Below are 17,182 nucleotides of genomic sequence, written 5' to 3'. Positions count from 1 at the left end.
CCTTCTTCCCTCTCCCCTCTCCCTCTTCCTCTGACAAGTACAAGTAAACCTGAGAAATCTGAGTAAGATTTGTGGATTGTATCAGTGTTGATATCTGGGTTGTCATATGCTATTGTTTTACAAGATGTTACCATTGGAGGAAACTGCCAGAGAATTAAGATAGTTGTCAGCAAACCATTGGCTTTGTATGCAGGAACTTGGAGCTTCTTAATGCCACCATTATCTCAGAAGTGCTTCTTAGACCAGTTCTGACTTTCTACTAATTGTATGTAAAATGCAACTTTTGATTTTTGTGTGTGTGTTTGTATACATATATCTTTTTGTGTAAAGTATGGAATGCTTTAGGATACAAATAAAAACTTTTCCTCTGTAAACATTGACTGCCAAATATATTGAGAAGTTTGGGAGTTAACCAGATGGGCCATTGCCTTTCTATACTCTAGTGTGGCCATGTACTCTTTGAGCTGTGGCTATCGCCATGCTTCCTGGCTTTGGCCCCCTCCCCCACCTTTGGGAGATGAATCTTCTTTCTCTCTCTCTCCTCTCTCTCTCTCATTTACTTTTAAATAAACTATATTTTCTAATTAAAAAACAAACCCCAAAAAACAGATGGATCTTTCAAGTTGTGCACGTGATCCTCTTTTGGGCCAGTCCTGATTGGAGGGGTATTGGGCCATGTGTTCCCTTCCGTGGGCAGGGCTGTTGGAGCTGTGTAGCTGACAGCTCTATCTGGCAGGTTTGGGCTCATTCTTGAGGGACAAATAATTCTTGTTATCCAAAGAAGGATAATAGGGATGCTGGACAGGAAAGAAAAAGTGGCAGACAGCCACAAGACCTCAGCAAGAGTTGGGTGAATGAATGACTACTTTTCATCATCTGCTGCTGCTTCAGGAGGGAGCTATCGTTTAATTTAATTTATTTTTCTTGGAGTTGAATCCTGGCACATTATTGCTAAAAGCAGGAGAAGCAGAATACTATGATAATGCTGAGAGTGTTGAGATGTCATATCCAGTGTCAGTGAGTGTTAGGACTGAAACTCAGGCCCAGCTCTTTCTGAGATCAAAATTTATGCTTTTACAGCTGCTGCCTCCCTGAGAGTATGGAATTAATGTGTGTGTGTGTAATGGCATTTCGCCTTTTGGCCCCTCTGGGCCATAGCATTCAGGAAATCCTATCTACTATTGTGTTTTTTTTTCCAGATTGTAAGTTTTTTTTCTAGAAGAGGATGCATCACCATTGAATCAGTAAACTGTTACCCTTGTGCACTCAAGGGAGTGAGTTCAGCCCGTGTGTGTGTGTGTGTGTGTGTGTGTGTGTGTGTGTGTGTGTGAAATATACGTCTTAGGAAGGTATCACATTTCTAGTTTTTTTCCTTTTGCAGAATAAATATGTGCTTCTCTGATTCCCTTTCTACTTCCACATCTGCCTTGGGTAGAATGTATTTTTGACTCCCTCTAGACAGTTTGTTCTCTCTTCCATAAAGCTGCATTATTTCTTGTGTATTACTTAACAGACTCTAAATGCTCTTGTGGCATCTTAAGCTCCAAATTAGTGGAACTTTGCCTTCCTCATAGTATTATTACCACAGAATTTCTGAATTTACAGAAATAGTAGCTCTGCAACAGAATGTAATCACAAATTTTAAGTCTGTAAGTTAGAAAATATTGAACATGTTTAGATCTCTTCCTGTTGTAAAAGTCTCCATCTTTGATTTTCCTTGAGCAGATATTTGGTCAGAATGTAAATACAGTGAATTCTGAGTGAGAGTTGACAGTTTAACTTTTTGTAAGTACGTTACAAGAATTTACTCCTAGCCGGGCTCAGTGACTCAGCCTGTAATCAATCCCAGCACTTTGGGAGGCCGAGACGAGTGGATTGCCTGAGCCTGCGGGTTCGAGACCTGCCCGGGCAACTTGGCAAGACCTTGTCTTTACAATAAATCAAAAACTAGCTGGGCGTGGTAGCGTGCGCCTGTAGTTCCAGCCACTTGGAAGGCTGAGGTGGAAGGATAACCGGAGCCCGGCAGGACGAGGCTGCTGTGGCCAGGAGCATGCCACTGCACTCCATTCTGGGTGAGTGAGACTGCAACTCAAAAAAAAAAAAAAAAAGAATTTACTTTTTTTTTTTTGATAAAAAACCACGTATAAGTAGACCTGTGCAGTTAAAACCTGTGATTTTTAAGGATAACTATCATATAACAACATACTTGATAACATATATACATAATTGACAACTACTTAACTACCATTTTTTTAAACTGATATCTTATGGTTATACATATTAAGTTATTATTTTCAAGTTAGAAGAAAAAAATGTACTCATTGTTCTTTCCTTTTTTTTTTTTTGAGTTGGAGTCTCACTCTGTCGCCCAGACTGTGGCCCCTCCTGGCCACTGCAGCCTCGACCTGCTGAGCTCCGGCGATCCTTCCACCTCAGCCTTCCAAGTAGCTGGAACTACAGGCGCGCGCTACCATGTCTGGCTAATTTTTTTGATTTTTATTGTAGAGATGAGGTCTCGCCAAGTTGCCCAGGTGGGTCTTGAACCCACGGGTTCAGGCAATCCACTCACCTCAGCCTCCCAAGGCGCAGAATTACAGGCTGAGCCACCGAGCCCGGGTACTCATTGTCCTTTCATCATCATTTTGCGTGTCTGATATTTGCAGTCAGTATTATGCGTTACATTTTGGGTTGAAAAGTGGTTTAGGAAAGAATTCCAATTTGTATAGCTGTCCTCACAGCCTATATTTGTAAATATATATGAATATGAGTGACAATTATTCTTCCAAACAGTTCTCAAGTAAAAGTAAAAATGCCACTATCTTCACTCACTAGTAGATGTTTACTATTTATATTCAGTGGAAGAATGAGTAAATAAATGAATTTCACCTCTGATCATTTTGAGCTAAGGTGACTTGAAGAAGTAGACTTTAATTTAGGATTTAAGTTCACCTGAAACTTCTTTCCATATAGCCTGCTTGGGTAGCTCACATGCTCTAGAGAACATTCTAGAAGGGATTGACAAGGCAGGAACTGAGTACATCACCAAGATGCTAAACTTCTATGGGCATCTCTTTTCTTATTTCTAAAGTGAAGGAATTGATTTAGATCAGACTTTTGAATTCCATGTCTCATATGCTTTGTAAAAGGCCATGGCTGTAAGCTTACTGAGTGCTTGGTTTGTCACAAGAACTGTTGGGCAGCAAAACTGCCTCTTTAGCCGTCAGTCCACTTGAGCCTTGCATGGGGTACTTCCTTAACCCTTATGCATGTAGCATCATGGGACAATGTTATTCTTGCCCTTTGCTGTAGTGGCTTTGCCTTCTTCTTCTTTGTGTTTTTTTTTTTCTGTAAGCGACTTTTTTTTTTTCTTTTAAATAAGCGACTGGATCTTACTCTGTCACCCAGGCCATAGTACAGTGGTGCAGATCATAACCCATTGTAACCTTGATCTGTTGGGTTCAATCATTCCTCTGCCTCAGGTTCCTGAGTAGATAGGACTACAAGTACATGCTACCACCCTAGTTCATTTTTCATAGACAAAGTCTTACTGTGTTGTTCAGGCTGGTCTCCTCTGCCCTCAAGCTATCTTCCTGCCTAGGTCTCCTGAGTGGCTGGGACCCAAGCTATAAGCCACTGGCTACCTTTAAAGTTTTTTTAGAGATGGGGGTCTCACTGTGTTGCTTAGGGTGGTCTCAAGTGGTCCTTCTCTCTTGGCCTCCCAAAGCCCTAGGGATTACAGGCATGAGCCACCTGCCCCAGTTGACTTTGAGTTTTGATTTGTGTATTTTCTTTGGTCCAGCTTTGATTACTTTTAAAGTGTATATTTTGGCATTTGAGTTGTTAACTTTTGATGTCTTTGCCACTCAGTATTTGTCTGAGTAACTCAAAAGTGCAGCAGAAAATGTAGGAAATTTACCTGAAAATGGGCAGTCCATCTTTGCCCCTAAAGGTGCATAACCCATTGTCCTGGGGTCTCAGAGGGTGACCTGGACACAGACTTAACCTTTGGATTGGGACCCATAGCAGCTCTGTAGTGATCTTGTCGTGAGTCTGCTGTGCAGATGTTGCTGAGACATTGTTCACCCCGTCACAGCAGAGGGGCTTTGGTCTCATACAAGGACTCATTGCCCTTTTCATGAGGATCTGTTTTGCTTAATTTTGCAGAACCTGTGAGACAGAAATTGCTCCTACTTTGTGTATGTTTCTAGAAAACTCAGAAAACTTAGACCCATTAAAAAAATTAATTGAGTAATTAATTTAGTAAATGTTGATTAAGTTTTTGAAGTGTACCAGGCACTGTTTATGGGACTAGGGCTTCAAAAATTAATCAAATAATATAGTTTTGTGGGAGAGACATAATGAATTAAAAAACTCAAATTTATAACATATGTCAGATATGATGTGTTTTGAAGAAAAATATCAAGCATGTTTTGAGTACTTAACTGTTCCTTAAAGTGATGCTTGGCTCATAGTAAACACTATACAAAATGTTAGCTATTTTATTATAAGTAATGTAAGTAAGATTGGTGGAGACAATAAAAAACAGGCAAGAACATTAGATGTTGATTAAATTACCATGATGAAGTATGTGACAATGATTAGATGCTACTTTAAAACTTGTGAAATGGTTTGAGTTCCAAGTAGTTGGGTTATACATGAGCTTTAGGGTCCCGGTTTTGCTTGTGTATCCAGCTTGGATTGCATGGATTTCCACTGTGGCTTAATGACCTACATAGATTGATATGATTATTGTTTGAGAATTTTGAATATTCCTCATTATTGCTGGAAATGTTTTACATGAAAGTCTTGAGCAGCTATTTTGAATATTGTAGAAGAAGCAACCTCTATGGAAAACAGTAGAGCGATTTCTCAAAGAACCAAAAATAGAACTATTCGATCCATCAATCACACTACTGGGTATCTACCAAAAGGAAATAAATCACTACTGAAAAGATACCTGTACTCATATGTTTATCGCAGCACTGTTCCCAATATGGAATCAACCTATGTGTCCATCAGCAAATGATTAGATAAAGAAAATGGTATACATACCATGGAATACTACTCAGCCATAAAAAAAGAATGAAATCATGTCTTTTGCAACAGCATGAATGGAACTAGAGGCCGTTATGGTTTTTTTTGTTGTTGTTTTTTTCCGTTAAATTTTTTTTTATTTTAAAGATGGGGGGTACAGTTCAGAGTTAGGTATACAAATGTTCAGTATGCAGGTACCCTTGTTAATGAGGTATGCCCTCCCCTTCCGTAGGAAATTCCCACTACTGCCAATTCTGTATCCCCACTCCCCTCACGGCAGTTTCCTACTACTGCCAATCCTTTTCTTATAATATTACGATAGTTGTTCATGGTCCGCTTATGAGTGAGAACATGTGATACTCAGCTCTTTGTTTCTGTGAAAGATCACTCAGTATTATGGTCTCTAAGTCCATCCAGGTTGCTGTGAAGTTCATGATTTTGTTCTTTATGACTGCATAGTATTCCATCGTGTATATGTACCACATTTTTTTTATCCAGTCCTCTTTTGATGGGCAGCATAGTTGGTTCCATGTTCCTGCTGTTGTGAACAATGCTGTGATAAACCTACATGTGTAGGTATCTTTTTGTAGAGTGATTTGAGTTCTTGCGAGTATATTCCTAGTAGGAGGATTGCAGGGTCGTATGGAGGGTCAATTTTTAGATCTTTTAGGAATCGCCACACTGTTTTCTACAGAGGCTGTGCTAGTTTACACTCCCACCAATATTGATAAGTGTTCCCTTTTCGATGCATCCTCTCCAGCATCTGTTGTTTTTTGAGTTATTGATGATAGGCATCCTGACTGGAGTTAGATGATATCTCAGTGTCATTTTAATTTGCACTTCTCTGATGACTAGTGAGGCCGAGCATTTTTTCATGTATCTGTTGGCTGCTTGTAAGTCTTCTTTGGAGAGCTGTCTATTCATATTTTTTGCCCACTTTGTAATGGGGCTGTTTGTTTTTTTCTTTTCAGCACGTTTGAGTTCCTTGTAGATCCTAGATTTTAGGCCTTTGTCAGATATAGAGTTGGCAAATGTTTTTTCCCAGTCTGTGGGCTGTCTCCCTGCTCTCTTGATAGTTTCTTTGGCTTTGCAGAAGCTTGTCAGTTTGATGAGGTCCCATTTGTCTATCTTATCTCTTATGGCATGGGCACTTGGAATTTTGATCAGGAATTGGTTGCCACTTCCAATTTCCATAAGAGTGTCTCCTGCATTTTCTAAGGTTCTTATAGTTTGAGGTTTTACGTTTAGGTCTTTGATCCATTTAGAGTTGATTTTTGTGTATGGTAATAGGTAGGGGTCATGCTTTAATCTTCTGCAGGTGGTTAGCCAGTTTTCCCAGCACCATTTACTGAATAGGTTCTCTTCTCCCAGTGGTTGGTGGTAGAGGCTTTGTTGAAGATGAGTTGGTTTAGAAATTGAGGTTTTGCTTCTGGAATCTCTATCCTATTCCATTGGTCTATATGCCTGTTTCTGTACCAATACCAGGCTGTTTTGATTATTGTAGCTTTATAATAGAATTTAAAGTCTGGGAGTGTGATACCTCCTGCTCTGCTTTTTTTTGAGAGGATTGTTTTGGCAATTCATAGTTGTTTATGTTTCCATATGAATTCCTGTATTGTCATTTCCAGGTCTGAGAAGAATGCTGCTGGCAATTTAATGGGTATTGCATTAAATCTGTAGATTTCTTTGTAGGATGGACATCTTAACAATGCTGATTCTTCCAATCCAAGAGAATATTTGGAATATTTTTCCATTTGTTTGTGTCATCTTTGATTTCTTTGAGCAGTGTTTTGTAGTTTTAATTGTAAAGGTCTTTCACATCTCTGGTTAGAAAGATGCCAAAGTATTTGGTTTTTTTCCTGGCTGTTGTGAATGGGATTGTGCTTTTATTTGGATTCCTATTTGTTTGTTACTGATATATAGAAATGCAACTGTCTTTTGCACATTGGTTTTATACCCTGAGACTGCCAAAGTCCTTTATCAGTACAAGGAGGTTTTTGACAGATTCTCTTGGGTTTTCAAGGTATGAGGCCATTATATTATTGAAATAACCCAGAAAGTCAAATACCACATGTTCTCATTTATATAAGTGGGAGCTGAATCATATGTACACATGGACATAGAGAATGCAATAATAGACATTGAAGACTGAGAAGGGTAGGGGGGTGAGATGGGGTGAAGGATGAGAAACTACTTAATGAGTACAGTGTACACCATACAGGTGATGGCTGCACCAAAGCCCTGACTGCATCCCTAGGCAATGTATCCATGAACTAAAACTGCACTTGTACCCCCTAAATCTATAATTTTAAAAAGTGCTATAGAAGAAATAGAATATGTATTTAGATTCTACTTTTATATGAAGTGACAATATATTATGGTAGTGAATATGCTTCATTTGTTTATCATACTGAAAGATATAATTTTATTGTATTATTTTATTTGTTAACAAGTGATTAACTAAACTGTATGTCAATATATTTAATGCTTACAGTCAAGGCTTATTACTATAACCTGGTTATATACAGTGTATTTCTTAGTTCTTAAATCTTTCCCTCAGATGCCCTCTGGCAAATATAATTCAGAATTAATTAATAATACTATTCAATCTTTTTAGTTGTCACAGGGATACTTTGAAGAAATATGCCTATAATCTTTGCCTTGAGGTCTCCATAGTTGATCTCTAAGTTTAGATGAATGCATTGTTTGACAATGAGAATGTTTTCGTGGTAACTTGAGATCTCTTGAAAAGTGGATAATCAAGCCAGTATTCATCACTGTGGTGTTGGCATATGTTTAAATGAAAGTAGGACATGTCCATCTCTCTGGTTAATCATAGCACTAAGCTTCTGAGTAAATCATTTAATATTATTTTTCTGTTTATACTTGAATTTGTTGCTAAATTTCATTTTGCTGTTTAGGCTATAGTGAAGAAGTTTTCCTTTTCATCTATAGCTATAGTAGGCCCTTTCTTCCAGTTGAATAAATTTATATTATTTAAATAAACTTTTCAGAAGTAAAGTTGGAGAAAAATACTTTGCTTTTTTCCCTTTTAGCTGCTAGTAGAATAATAATACTATGTGAACCTCCTAGAACATTTATAAGCAATTAAAAAATTCATTAAAAAGAAATGCTTTTATGTCTAAGATATGCCTGTAAAGCAGGTAAGTTTATATGTCTTTTACTATGTTTCTAGTAACTAAACTTCCCCCCTTTTTTCCTTAGGTTCTTGATTATTACAGACCACTTTCTGAAAAGCCCGGAATTGGTGCAAGCCATGTTTCCCAAACTGAGCAATCAAGAAAGGTAACCCCCCAAAACCACTGTGGTTTTGAGTATTTAGCATTCCATATAGGGTATCCTGTGTACATGACTGAAAAGCTGTGTGGTTTCTTAGTTGGCACAAAATCTCTAAATACATGTTTCTGTGCTGGTAATGGTTTTAAATTGGTTGGTTAACATTACAGCTTAGCCACAACAGACAGTGATTTATGTAGGATTGCAGAATCCAGGTTGGCACTATTATTCAGTAAATGCATATTTTTTAAAAGTCAAGAACAAAATCTTATGCATGTGCCTGGACTTTATAATAGTAATTTATGCTACTATATAGTGTAGTTATGTATTTGAGATGTGCTCATTTGTTCATATCACTGGTGTGATTATTTGGGATATACTCTTCTGGGTTTGTAGTTTTTGATTGGTAATTTAGACTAAGAGAAAACTGATAACGTGTCCACGATCTTATAGTTATTGTAGTAGGAAGAGCAATGAGTGACCTAGCAGTGCAAAGACTTGGGCTCTGTGCCTTGTTGTGATCGTAATTCTTTCTGTGACTGTATTCAGTTCTTTTTACGTTGCTTGGATTCAGTTTCCTGCCATGTAAATTAAGGGGATTGACTAAAAAAAATTGTAGTACACTTTCTATTCTATTCTGTTTTCTTAGGACAAAAAACTTGTTATTTTCTGTTTTTTTGATAGTTTTAGAATTTATAAAGTATTTATAAATCCAATTCCAATGCCCCCCATACATATACCTCTGAATTGTTTGTGGTTTTTTAAAATCTAAAATTAAAAATAAAATATATAGTGCTAGAAATTAGTAATTGCTTAGCAGTAAGGAATACTTGAATACAAGGTAAATGTGCAGTGTGATTGCATTTTAGTATTCAAAGTTATATTTTCCATATTCCTGACAAATGTTCTATTTTAAACTGATTCATTACATAAATAAATGAGAGTATAGACTAAAAATTTCCCATTTTATTGATAAAAAAGTTGTAGCATGTGCTTCCTTACTTCATACAAGGTGCACTCAATTATCACTTCACTGATGCCCTCACCTCTGGGTTTACTTTTCTTTCAAAGGAGAAGTGCTGTCATGTCATCATATTATTCATCATACATTGTGTCATGTCACATACCTGCTTGTTATTGTAGCACACTTCCATTAGATTGTTGGTACCCTAGAGCAGTAATTCATCCCTTTTAATCTTCATTCTGCATTTCCAGTTAGTGCTTGGCACATAGCAGTAGCTCGGAAAGGAAAAAAAAAAAAGATTTTCAATGTAAGCATGAGTGAATGAATGAATTTTATTATTCAGTAAGATGTTCATATTGTAGACTGATCAGTGTAATATCATTTTATGAGTTGGAAACCTTAAGGTTATCCTCAGCTTCTCTTCTTCAACTTTCCAGTTCATACTGGTCAGTAAACCTCATTAGTTATACCATCTCAATGTCTTATGAATTTATTCTCTTTTTTGTCACAGTCTTAGTTTATCTTATGACATCTTTGGGTAAAATACACATAAAAGTTACCATTGTAACCCTTTTTAATGAAAAAAGTTATGAGATGGGGTCTTGCCATGTTACCCAGGCTAGAGTGCAGTAGCTATTCACAGGCACGACCATAGCTTACTACATTCTTGAACTCCTGGTCTAAAGCAGTCCTCCTGCCTCATCCTCTTGTGTAGCTGGGACTACAGGCAAATGCCACTGTGTCCTGCTTCTGTTGTAGCCATGTTTCAGAGTACAGTTCAATAGTACTAAGTATGTTCACATTGTTATGCAGCCAATGTCCAGAACTTTTTCATCTTGCAGATCTGAAACTCTGTACCCATTAAGTAATAAACTACAGTGAAATGCATTTCATGTACATTAGGATGGCTACTATCAAAAAAACAGGAAATGACAAGTTTTGGGAAGGATGTGGAGAAATTGGAATCCTGTGCACTGTTGGTGGGGAGGTAAAATGGCACAGCCACTGTCTTTGTCCATTTTCTGCTGCAATGACAATTATCTGAGAAGAGGTATTTATAAAGAAAAGAAATGTATTTCTCACTGTTCTGGAGGCTGGGAAAGTCCAGGAGCATGGTGCTGGCATCTGGTGACTTTGCTGTATTATCCCATGGTGGAAGGCACGAGGGCAAGCGTGTGCATGTGATAAGAGAAACCAAAAGGGGCCAGGCTTGCTTGATAACAACATGCTCCCACAATCACGGCATTAATCCATTCATGTGGGTGGAGCCCTCATTACCTATTTGCTTCTTAATATTATTACAATGGCAATTAAATTTCAACATGAGTTTCAGAGGGGACAGGCATTCAAATCATAGCAAAGTTCATTGTCCATTTTTGAATCAGTTTTTTAATTTTATTTTTGTGGAAATTTAGGAGTTCTTATATATACTGGATATTAACCCCTTATCAGAAATATGATTTGCAATTATGTTCTCACATTCTGTGGGTTTCATTTTAACTCCTTTGTTATTTTTTGATGAACAACTTAAAAAATTTTTCATGAAGTCTAATTTGGTCGTCTTTTCTTTTGTTGCCTGTGCCTTTGGTGTTATAGCCAAGAAATCATAGCCAAATCCAATGTTGTGAGGCTTTCGACCTGTTTTCTTCTATGAGTTTTATTGTTATAGATCTCACATTTAGGTCTTTTATTCATTTTGAGTTAATTTTCATATATGGCATTAGTTAAGATCTATCTTCATTCTCTTGTGTGAGGATATCTATTTTTCCAGCACCATTTGTTGAAAAGACTGTCATTTCCCAAACGAATGTTCTTGGTACCTTTGTCTTAGATCATTTGACTGTGTATGTGAGGGTTTATTTGGGGGCTTTCTATTCTGTTGCATTCATTTACGTCTTTCTTTATGTCAGTGCCATACTGTTTTGATTACTGTAGCTTTGCAGTAAGTTTTAAAAATCAGGATGCGGGAATCATCTAGCCTTGTTCTTCCTTTTCATACTATTGCTTCTTAATTGTAACCATCAGCTTGGCCATACCTAACTCTCTTCCTTATTTTATTCCTGTTCCGGGGGAAAAGGTATCACATGGTGATATGGAAATCTCTGTACCGCTTACACCCTGGAAATGTGCCTAAATTGAGCTGCCAGGGCTGGGGTAGAACATGGAGAAACTTCCATAGTCACTTTCCTGAGTCTCGCTTCTCATTCACAAAATGTGAATAATTGCTCAGCAGTACTGCTGCCCTCTTTAATTCTCTGTCCTTTATGCAGTAAATAGCCATCATTTTGTAGTTGTTTTCTATAGCAATTGTCTCCAGAGTGGGGTGTGCAAGACCAGCCTGTTGAGTATGGTAAGAAAAATTAGATTATCTATTATTTCTTATCTAAAGAAAAGAAAACAAATTTTGTTAATATTTAATATCTAGTATGACTTTTGGAGGTGTGTGATGTAAATTTTTATTGATCGAAAAACTTAAGAATATTAAAGCATGCTGTTGCTAGATTATTTCTGTAGAGCTCAATCCTTTAATTTTTAATTTTTAATTTTTTTCATGGCAAGTTTTCATCATGACATTCTTTAATTTTTAATAGCGCTTATATTCATTGAATTTCTACGGTGTGCTAAATGCTGAAAACATCAGTTTCTCAATATACTAGTATTTGAGAAAGGGATATTGCTTTTTGTCACATCATTTTGTCATATAGGTGGTAGTAATATTGTCATTTTGGAGTAATGGTGTCAGTCAAAAACAGTTTTATATTCCCCAGTATTTTGAGGATAGTCGAGAGATTCCTCTGTGTCTGCGTTTTTGCTTGTGCCCAATTGCCAGCAGAAGCTCAGAACTCCAGGACACAGCAAGGCTATTTTTGGAATGGAAGGGAAGGGAAGAGAGCCTATCATCTTTGGGCACCAAATTTTAAGTTAATCTTTCTAGGCATAATGAGATATTAGCATGATACTTTAGGATAAGACTTTTTTCTCTTCAAAATGCTTATTTTATAAGAGAATGGGGGGGGACTCCTCCCAAAGTGGAATTTATTTATAAAAATTTGTGTATTTATTCTTACATGTTTAAACTTCAGTCACCTTTGAAGTACTCTCCTTTTGATGCAGTACACATATTGAGACACTTGTTCTGCTTAGAATAGTTTTTTTGAACTTGACAATTTTGATGACTTTTAGTGCTTCTGCTGTTTTTCGTTTCACCTCTTCCACATTGGCAGAACATTTGCCCTTGAGAACTTTTTTCATCCGGGGAAATAAAAAATAGTGGCTCGGGGCAAGATCTGGTGAATAGGGACGGTGGGGTATGGGAGACATGTAGTTTTTGGTCAAAGACTGCTGAATGTTCAGCTCAGTGTAGGCAGGTGTACTTGTAAATCACCCACCATGAAATGGGCAAATACATTGAACAAATCTCTCACCAAAAGTTCACTGAAGTTGAATGCAGCCTCTTGCAGCAATGCTAGCTGGTATATTGATGCCAATCACTTACTTCGTGGGGGAAGTCTTGTTGTATTATAAGAAACCTTCCAAAAAATAATTCTGGTTTTTGGAATTATCATATGTAGTAAGTCAGAAATTCTCGTTTGTGGTAAGTCAGAAATTAACATTTAATTGACCACATTCTATATCTAAAAAATACCACTTTAAAAACTAATATCACCTTTCTTCTACATTTTGGGCTCTGGGTATTAATTGCTTTTACTGTGAGTACATTATATATAACTTTTTTAGAGTTGTGGGTTACAAGTGAGGATTTGCGACATAAGTGAGGATTTGGGCTTCTGGCTGTCCCTCACTTCTCCTTGTAGTGGACCAGGTACCCATTGTGTTGTCACAGGCTCCTCTCCCTCCCCCCTCCTTCCCCTAACAGTGCTCAGTGACTTCCAATCTTAACCTTTTCCAATGCGACTAGTATTCAGGGCCCACTTATGAGTGAGAACATGAAATATTCAGTTCTTTGTTGCTGTGAAAGTTCACTTAGTATGATGGTCTTCAACTGCATCCAAGTTACTGCAAAGGCCACGATTTTGTTCTTCTTTTTGGCTGTGTAATATTCCATTGTGTATATGTACCATATTTTCTTTATCCAGTCCGCTTTTGATGGACATCTAGGTTGGTTCCGTGTTTTTGCTATTATGAATAGTGTGGCAATAAATATGTGTGTGCAAGTGTCTTTCTGGTAGAGTGGTTTAATGTTCCTCTGGGTATATTCCTAGGAAAGGGATTGCTGGATTGTATGAAAGATCGATTTTTAGGTTTTTTCGAAATCTCCACACTGCTTTCCATATCAACAATGTAGAAGTGTTCCTTTTTTTCTGCAGCCACACCAGCACATGTTGTTTTTTGACTTATTAATGATAGCCATTCTTACTGGAGTTAGGTGATAGTTTGATTTGCATTTCTCTGATGGTTAGTGAGGTTGAGCATTTTTTCATGTGTCTGTTGGCTGCTTGTATGTTATCTTTTCAGAAGTGTCTGATCATGTCCTCTGCCCACCTTTTTTTTGAGTTGGAGTCTCAGTCTGTCTCCCAGACTGGAGTGCAGTGGCTGCTTCCGGCCACTATAACCTTGACCTGCTGGGCTCCAGCGATCCTTCTGCCTCAGCCTTCTAAGTAGCTGGAACTACAGGTGCGCGCTACCACACCTGGCTAATTTTTTTTTTTTTTATTGTAGAAATGAGGTCTTGCCAAGTTGCCCAGACGGGTCTCGAACCCGTGGGCTCAGGCAATTCACTCACCTCTCTGCCCACTTTTTAATGGGGTTGTTTGTTTTTTTTCCCCTTTTGGTTCATTTGAGTTTCTTGTCGATTCTGGATGTTAGTTCTTTGTCAGATGCATAATTTACAGATTTTTTTTCCCATTTTATGGGTTGTCTTTTAACTCTCTTGATGGTTTATTTTGCTGCACAAAAGCTTTTCAATTTGATGAGGTCCTATCTGTCTATCTTAGCTTTTGTAGCATTTGCTTTTGGGGACTTGGTCATGAATTCATTGCCTACTCTGATGTCCAGAAGGGTGTTTCCTACATTTTCTTCTAGGATTCTTAAGAATTTGAAGTTTTACATTTAGGTTCTTGATCCATTTTGAGTTGATTTTTGCATATGGTGATAGGTAGGGGTCCAGTTTCATTCTTCTGCATGTGGTTAGCCAGTTTTATGAGCACCATTTATTAAATATGGTCTGCTTTCCCCAATGATTGTTATTGGTGACTTTGTCGGAGATGAGTTGGTTGAGGGACTGTGTTTTTACTGCCGGAATCTCTGTCCTATTCTATTGGTCTATGTGCCTGTTCCTGTACCAGTACCGTGCTGTCTTGGTTACTGTAACCTTGTAATAAAGTTTGAAGTCTGGAAGTGTGATACCACCCACTTTGTTCCTTTTGCTGAGGATTGTTTTGGCTACTCATGATCTTTTTTTTGCTTCTATATGAATTTCTGTATTGTTTCCAGATCTGTGAAAATTTTTATTGGTATTTTGATGGGTATTGCATTGAATCTGTAGATTGCCTTAGGTAGGATGGACATCTTTACAATATGGATTCTTCCAATCTGTGAGCATGGGATGTTTTCCCCTTTGTATCATTCTTGATTTATTTGATCAGTGTTCTGTAGTTCTTGTTGTAAAGGCCTTTTACTTCTTTGGTTAAATGGCTGCCAAGGTGTTACTTTTTTTTTTTTTTTTGTGGCTTTTGGTTCTCTGCCTTCTTCTTGTTGGTGTATAGAAATGTAACTGTCTTTCGCACATTGATTTTGTAATCCGAGACTTTACCAAAGTTCTTTATCAGTGCGAAGAGTCTTATTTATCAATGTGAGAAGTTTTTGACAGACTCCCTAGGGTTTTCTAGATATAGAATCATGTTGTCTGCAAAAGGAATAAAACTTTTTCTTTAACAAGCTTGTACACAATTCTTGTTATAACAGTCAGGTATCATTCTAAGCACTTTATAGATATTAGCTCAATTATTATATTAATTCTAGAAGATCTGTACTGTTGTTGTCTATACGTTGTAGATATGTACAGTGAAGAAGAGAGGTTTACATGGCATGTCTAAACTCACACAGCTAGTCGGTGACAGAGCCATTATTTTAATCCAGGGTGTCTGACTCCAGGTTTTGCTGGTAACTGCAACATTATTTCTCCTACAGCTGAAGTCTGTTACAGTAAGATAACATTTTTGGGTATGTGCAAAAAACTTAAAACACCCAACAATACACAATATGAAGACATACATGATTATTCTCTTTCATATGGTTGTTTATTTCTCTTGAGTGGCCATCAGTATGTTTCTTTAATATTGTTGTCATGTCAAGCATGTTGTTTTGAACGCCATTATCAGTCAATAACTGTTAGTTCAATGAATGAAGGAAGAGCTGAAGGATGACCTAACCCCTCAGTTTCACTGGGTGATAGATTTTATTGGAGATTGGTCTTGTGATTCATATTTCACATGGTAATATGCCCTTGGCTAGATTTCCAGCTGCAGCAAACTTGTTTTTCAGAAAATGGCAACCAAAAATGTTCTGGCTCAAGATTCATACTTTTGTTTCTTGTGCCCTCTAAATTGCACATATGCACACATGGAAGCAATTTGATTATACTAGCAAAATTTTAAAATATGTTTGACCACTTAAAATTTAAAAAAATAGAGCCTAAATGCAGAAAGACATGGTGCTTTACACGGGGAAAAGAAAAGACTACAAACACTCTATACCCCTCTGTGGATTTAGTTATAGCAAAATTTCTTTATTTGATTCGTCTCAATAAGTAATTTTTGACTGCCTGCTATGAACAAGGCTCTACACTGTGGTGCTCTAGGAGATACCAAGGTTAACTGGACACAGTGCCTACCCTCAAGGATCTTACAGCCTTTTTGTGAATCTCATTTGAGAACACTGGTAGAGAGAGGTAAAATAAGCATATTATAACTGTTAAAGATATATTTGACAGATGCCACAGGAGAGGAAAAAATACAGTGCTTCCGGACTCAGGGTGGGAGGGAAGAGGAAGATATCACATATGGTCTTTGTAGTAAGATAAAAACTTTATGAAAGAGGTGGCATTTGATGACCCTGTAGGGTAGTTGGGATTTTGCCAGGCATATGTCGAGAAAAAAGTATGGGCATTTTCTAGTTGAAGGAATATTCAAGCAAGCACAGATAAAGGATTCCTTGGGTGTGTTTTGGGGAACCTTGAAAACTTTAGTTGGGTTGGAGTAAGAGATACTTGGAAGAGAGCAGGGAGAGGGCCCTGAGTAGGAAGGTCAGGATTGGGCTTTATTCTGGTAACAAAAGATTATTGGTTTGTTAAACAAATGTTTATTGAGTGTCAGTACACCAGACAATAATCCCTGCCCTTCTGGAGCTTATGTTCTAGTGGTGAGAGTGGCACTAAGAAAGAAAGAAAATACAAGCTGTGCCAGTTGGTGAAATAAGTTAAGCTTGGAGGGAAGCTACCAGGTGGGGTCCCTCAGTGGTCACAGAGCCATGTGGGAGTTGGAGTCCTGGGTCACAGGATCATATGGATGCTCAAGTTTTTTGTGGTGGTGACTTCAGCAGTTGGATAAAGGGTGGACCTTTTGAATTTAGTGCGGAGATGTGCGGAGAGGGGCAGTAAGGAGAGGGCTGGGGGATCTTGGCAAAAGCACTCAATTCTGGGGTGAAGCAGAAGCTCTTGGGATCCCTTTTGACTCTTTTTGGGGTTAGTGAATATATTCTGTATTCAGAGTTGTACTTTGGCAGTTTAATAGGATAGAAGGATTAGAGCTTTTCTCAGCAAGGATACGTAATGAATAAACGTTTGCTCTATGCATCTAGAATCATTGGGAGAACTGAGGAGACAGTAAGTGCCTTGAAACATTTTCTGGTTTCTGTAGTTCAGATGAG

The 17,182-nt window shown here is 37.8% G+C and overlaps 1 protein-coding gene across 1 annotated transcript in view; it reads left to right on the top strand.

Annotated features, from left to right (window-relative positions):
• The window catches only part of ATXN10 (ataxin 10), a 133,468-nt gene that overhangs the window by 33,814 nt on the left and 82,472 nt on the right, over positions 1 to 17,182 (top strand). The window contains exon 5 of the mRNA XM_021710964.1: positions 8,260 to 8,340. Within this exon, the coding sequence (XP_021566639.1) occupies positions 8,260 to 8,340 (81 nt within the window). The remainder of the gene's footprint in view (positions 1 to 8,259; positions 8,341 to 17,182) is intronic.

The sequence above is a fragment of the Carlito syrichta genome, unplaced genomic scaffold (genome assembly GCF_000164805.1).
Source record: "Carlito syrichta isolate Samal-C Ts95f unplaced genomic scaffold, Tarsius_syrichta-2.0.1 Scaffold301761, whole genome shotgun sequence".
Classification (NCBI taxonomy): Eukaryota; Metazoa; Chordata; class Mammalia; order Primates; family Tarsiidae; genus Carlito; species Carlito syrichta.
Note: the sequence above shows the minus strand (reverse complement) of the source record. Positions and strands in the feature narration are given on the sequence as shown.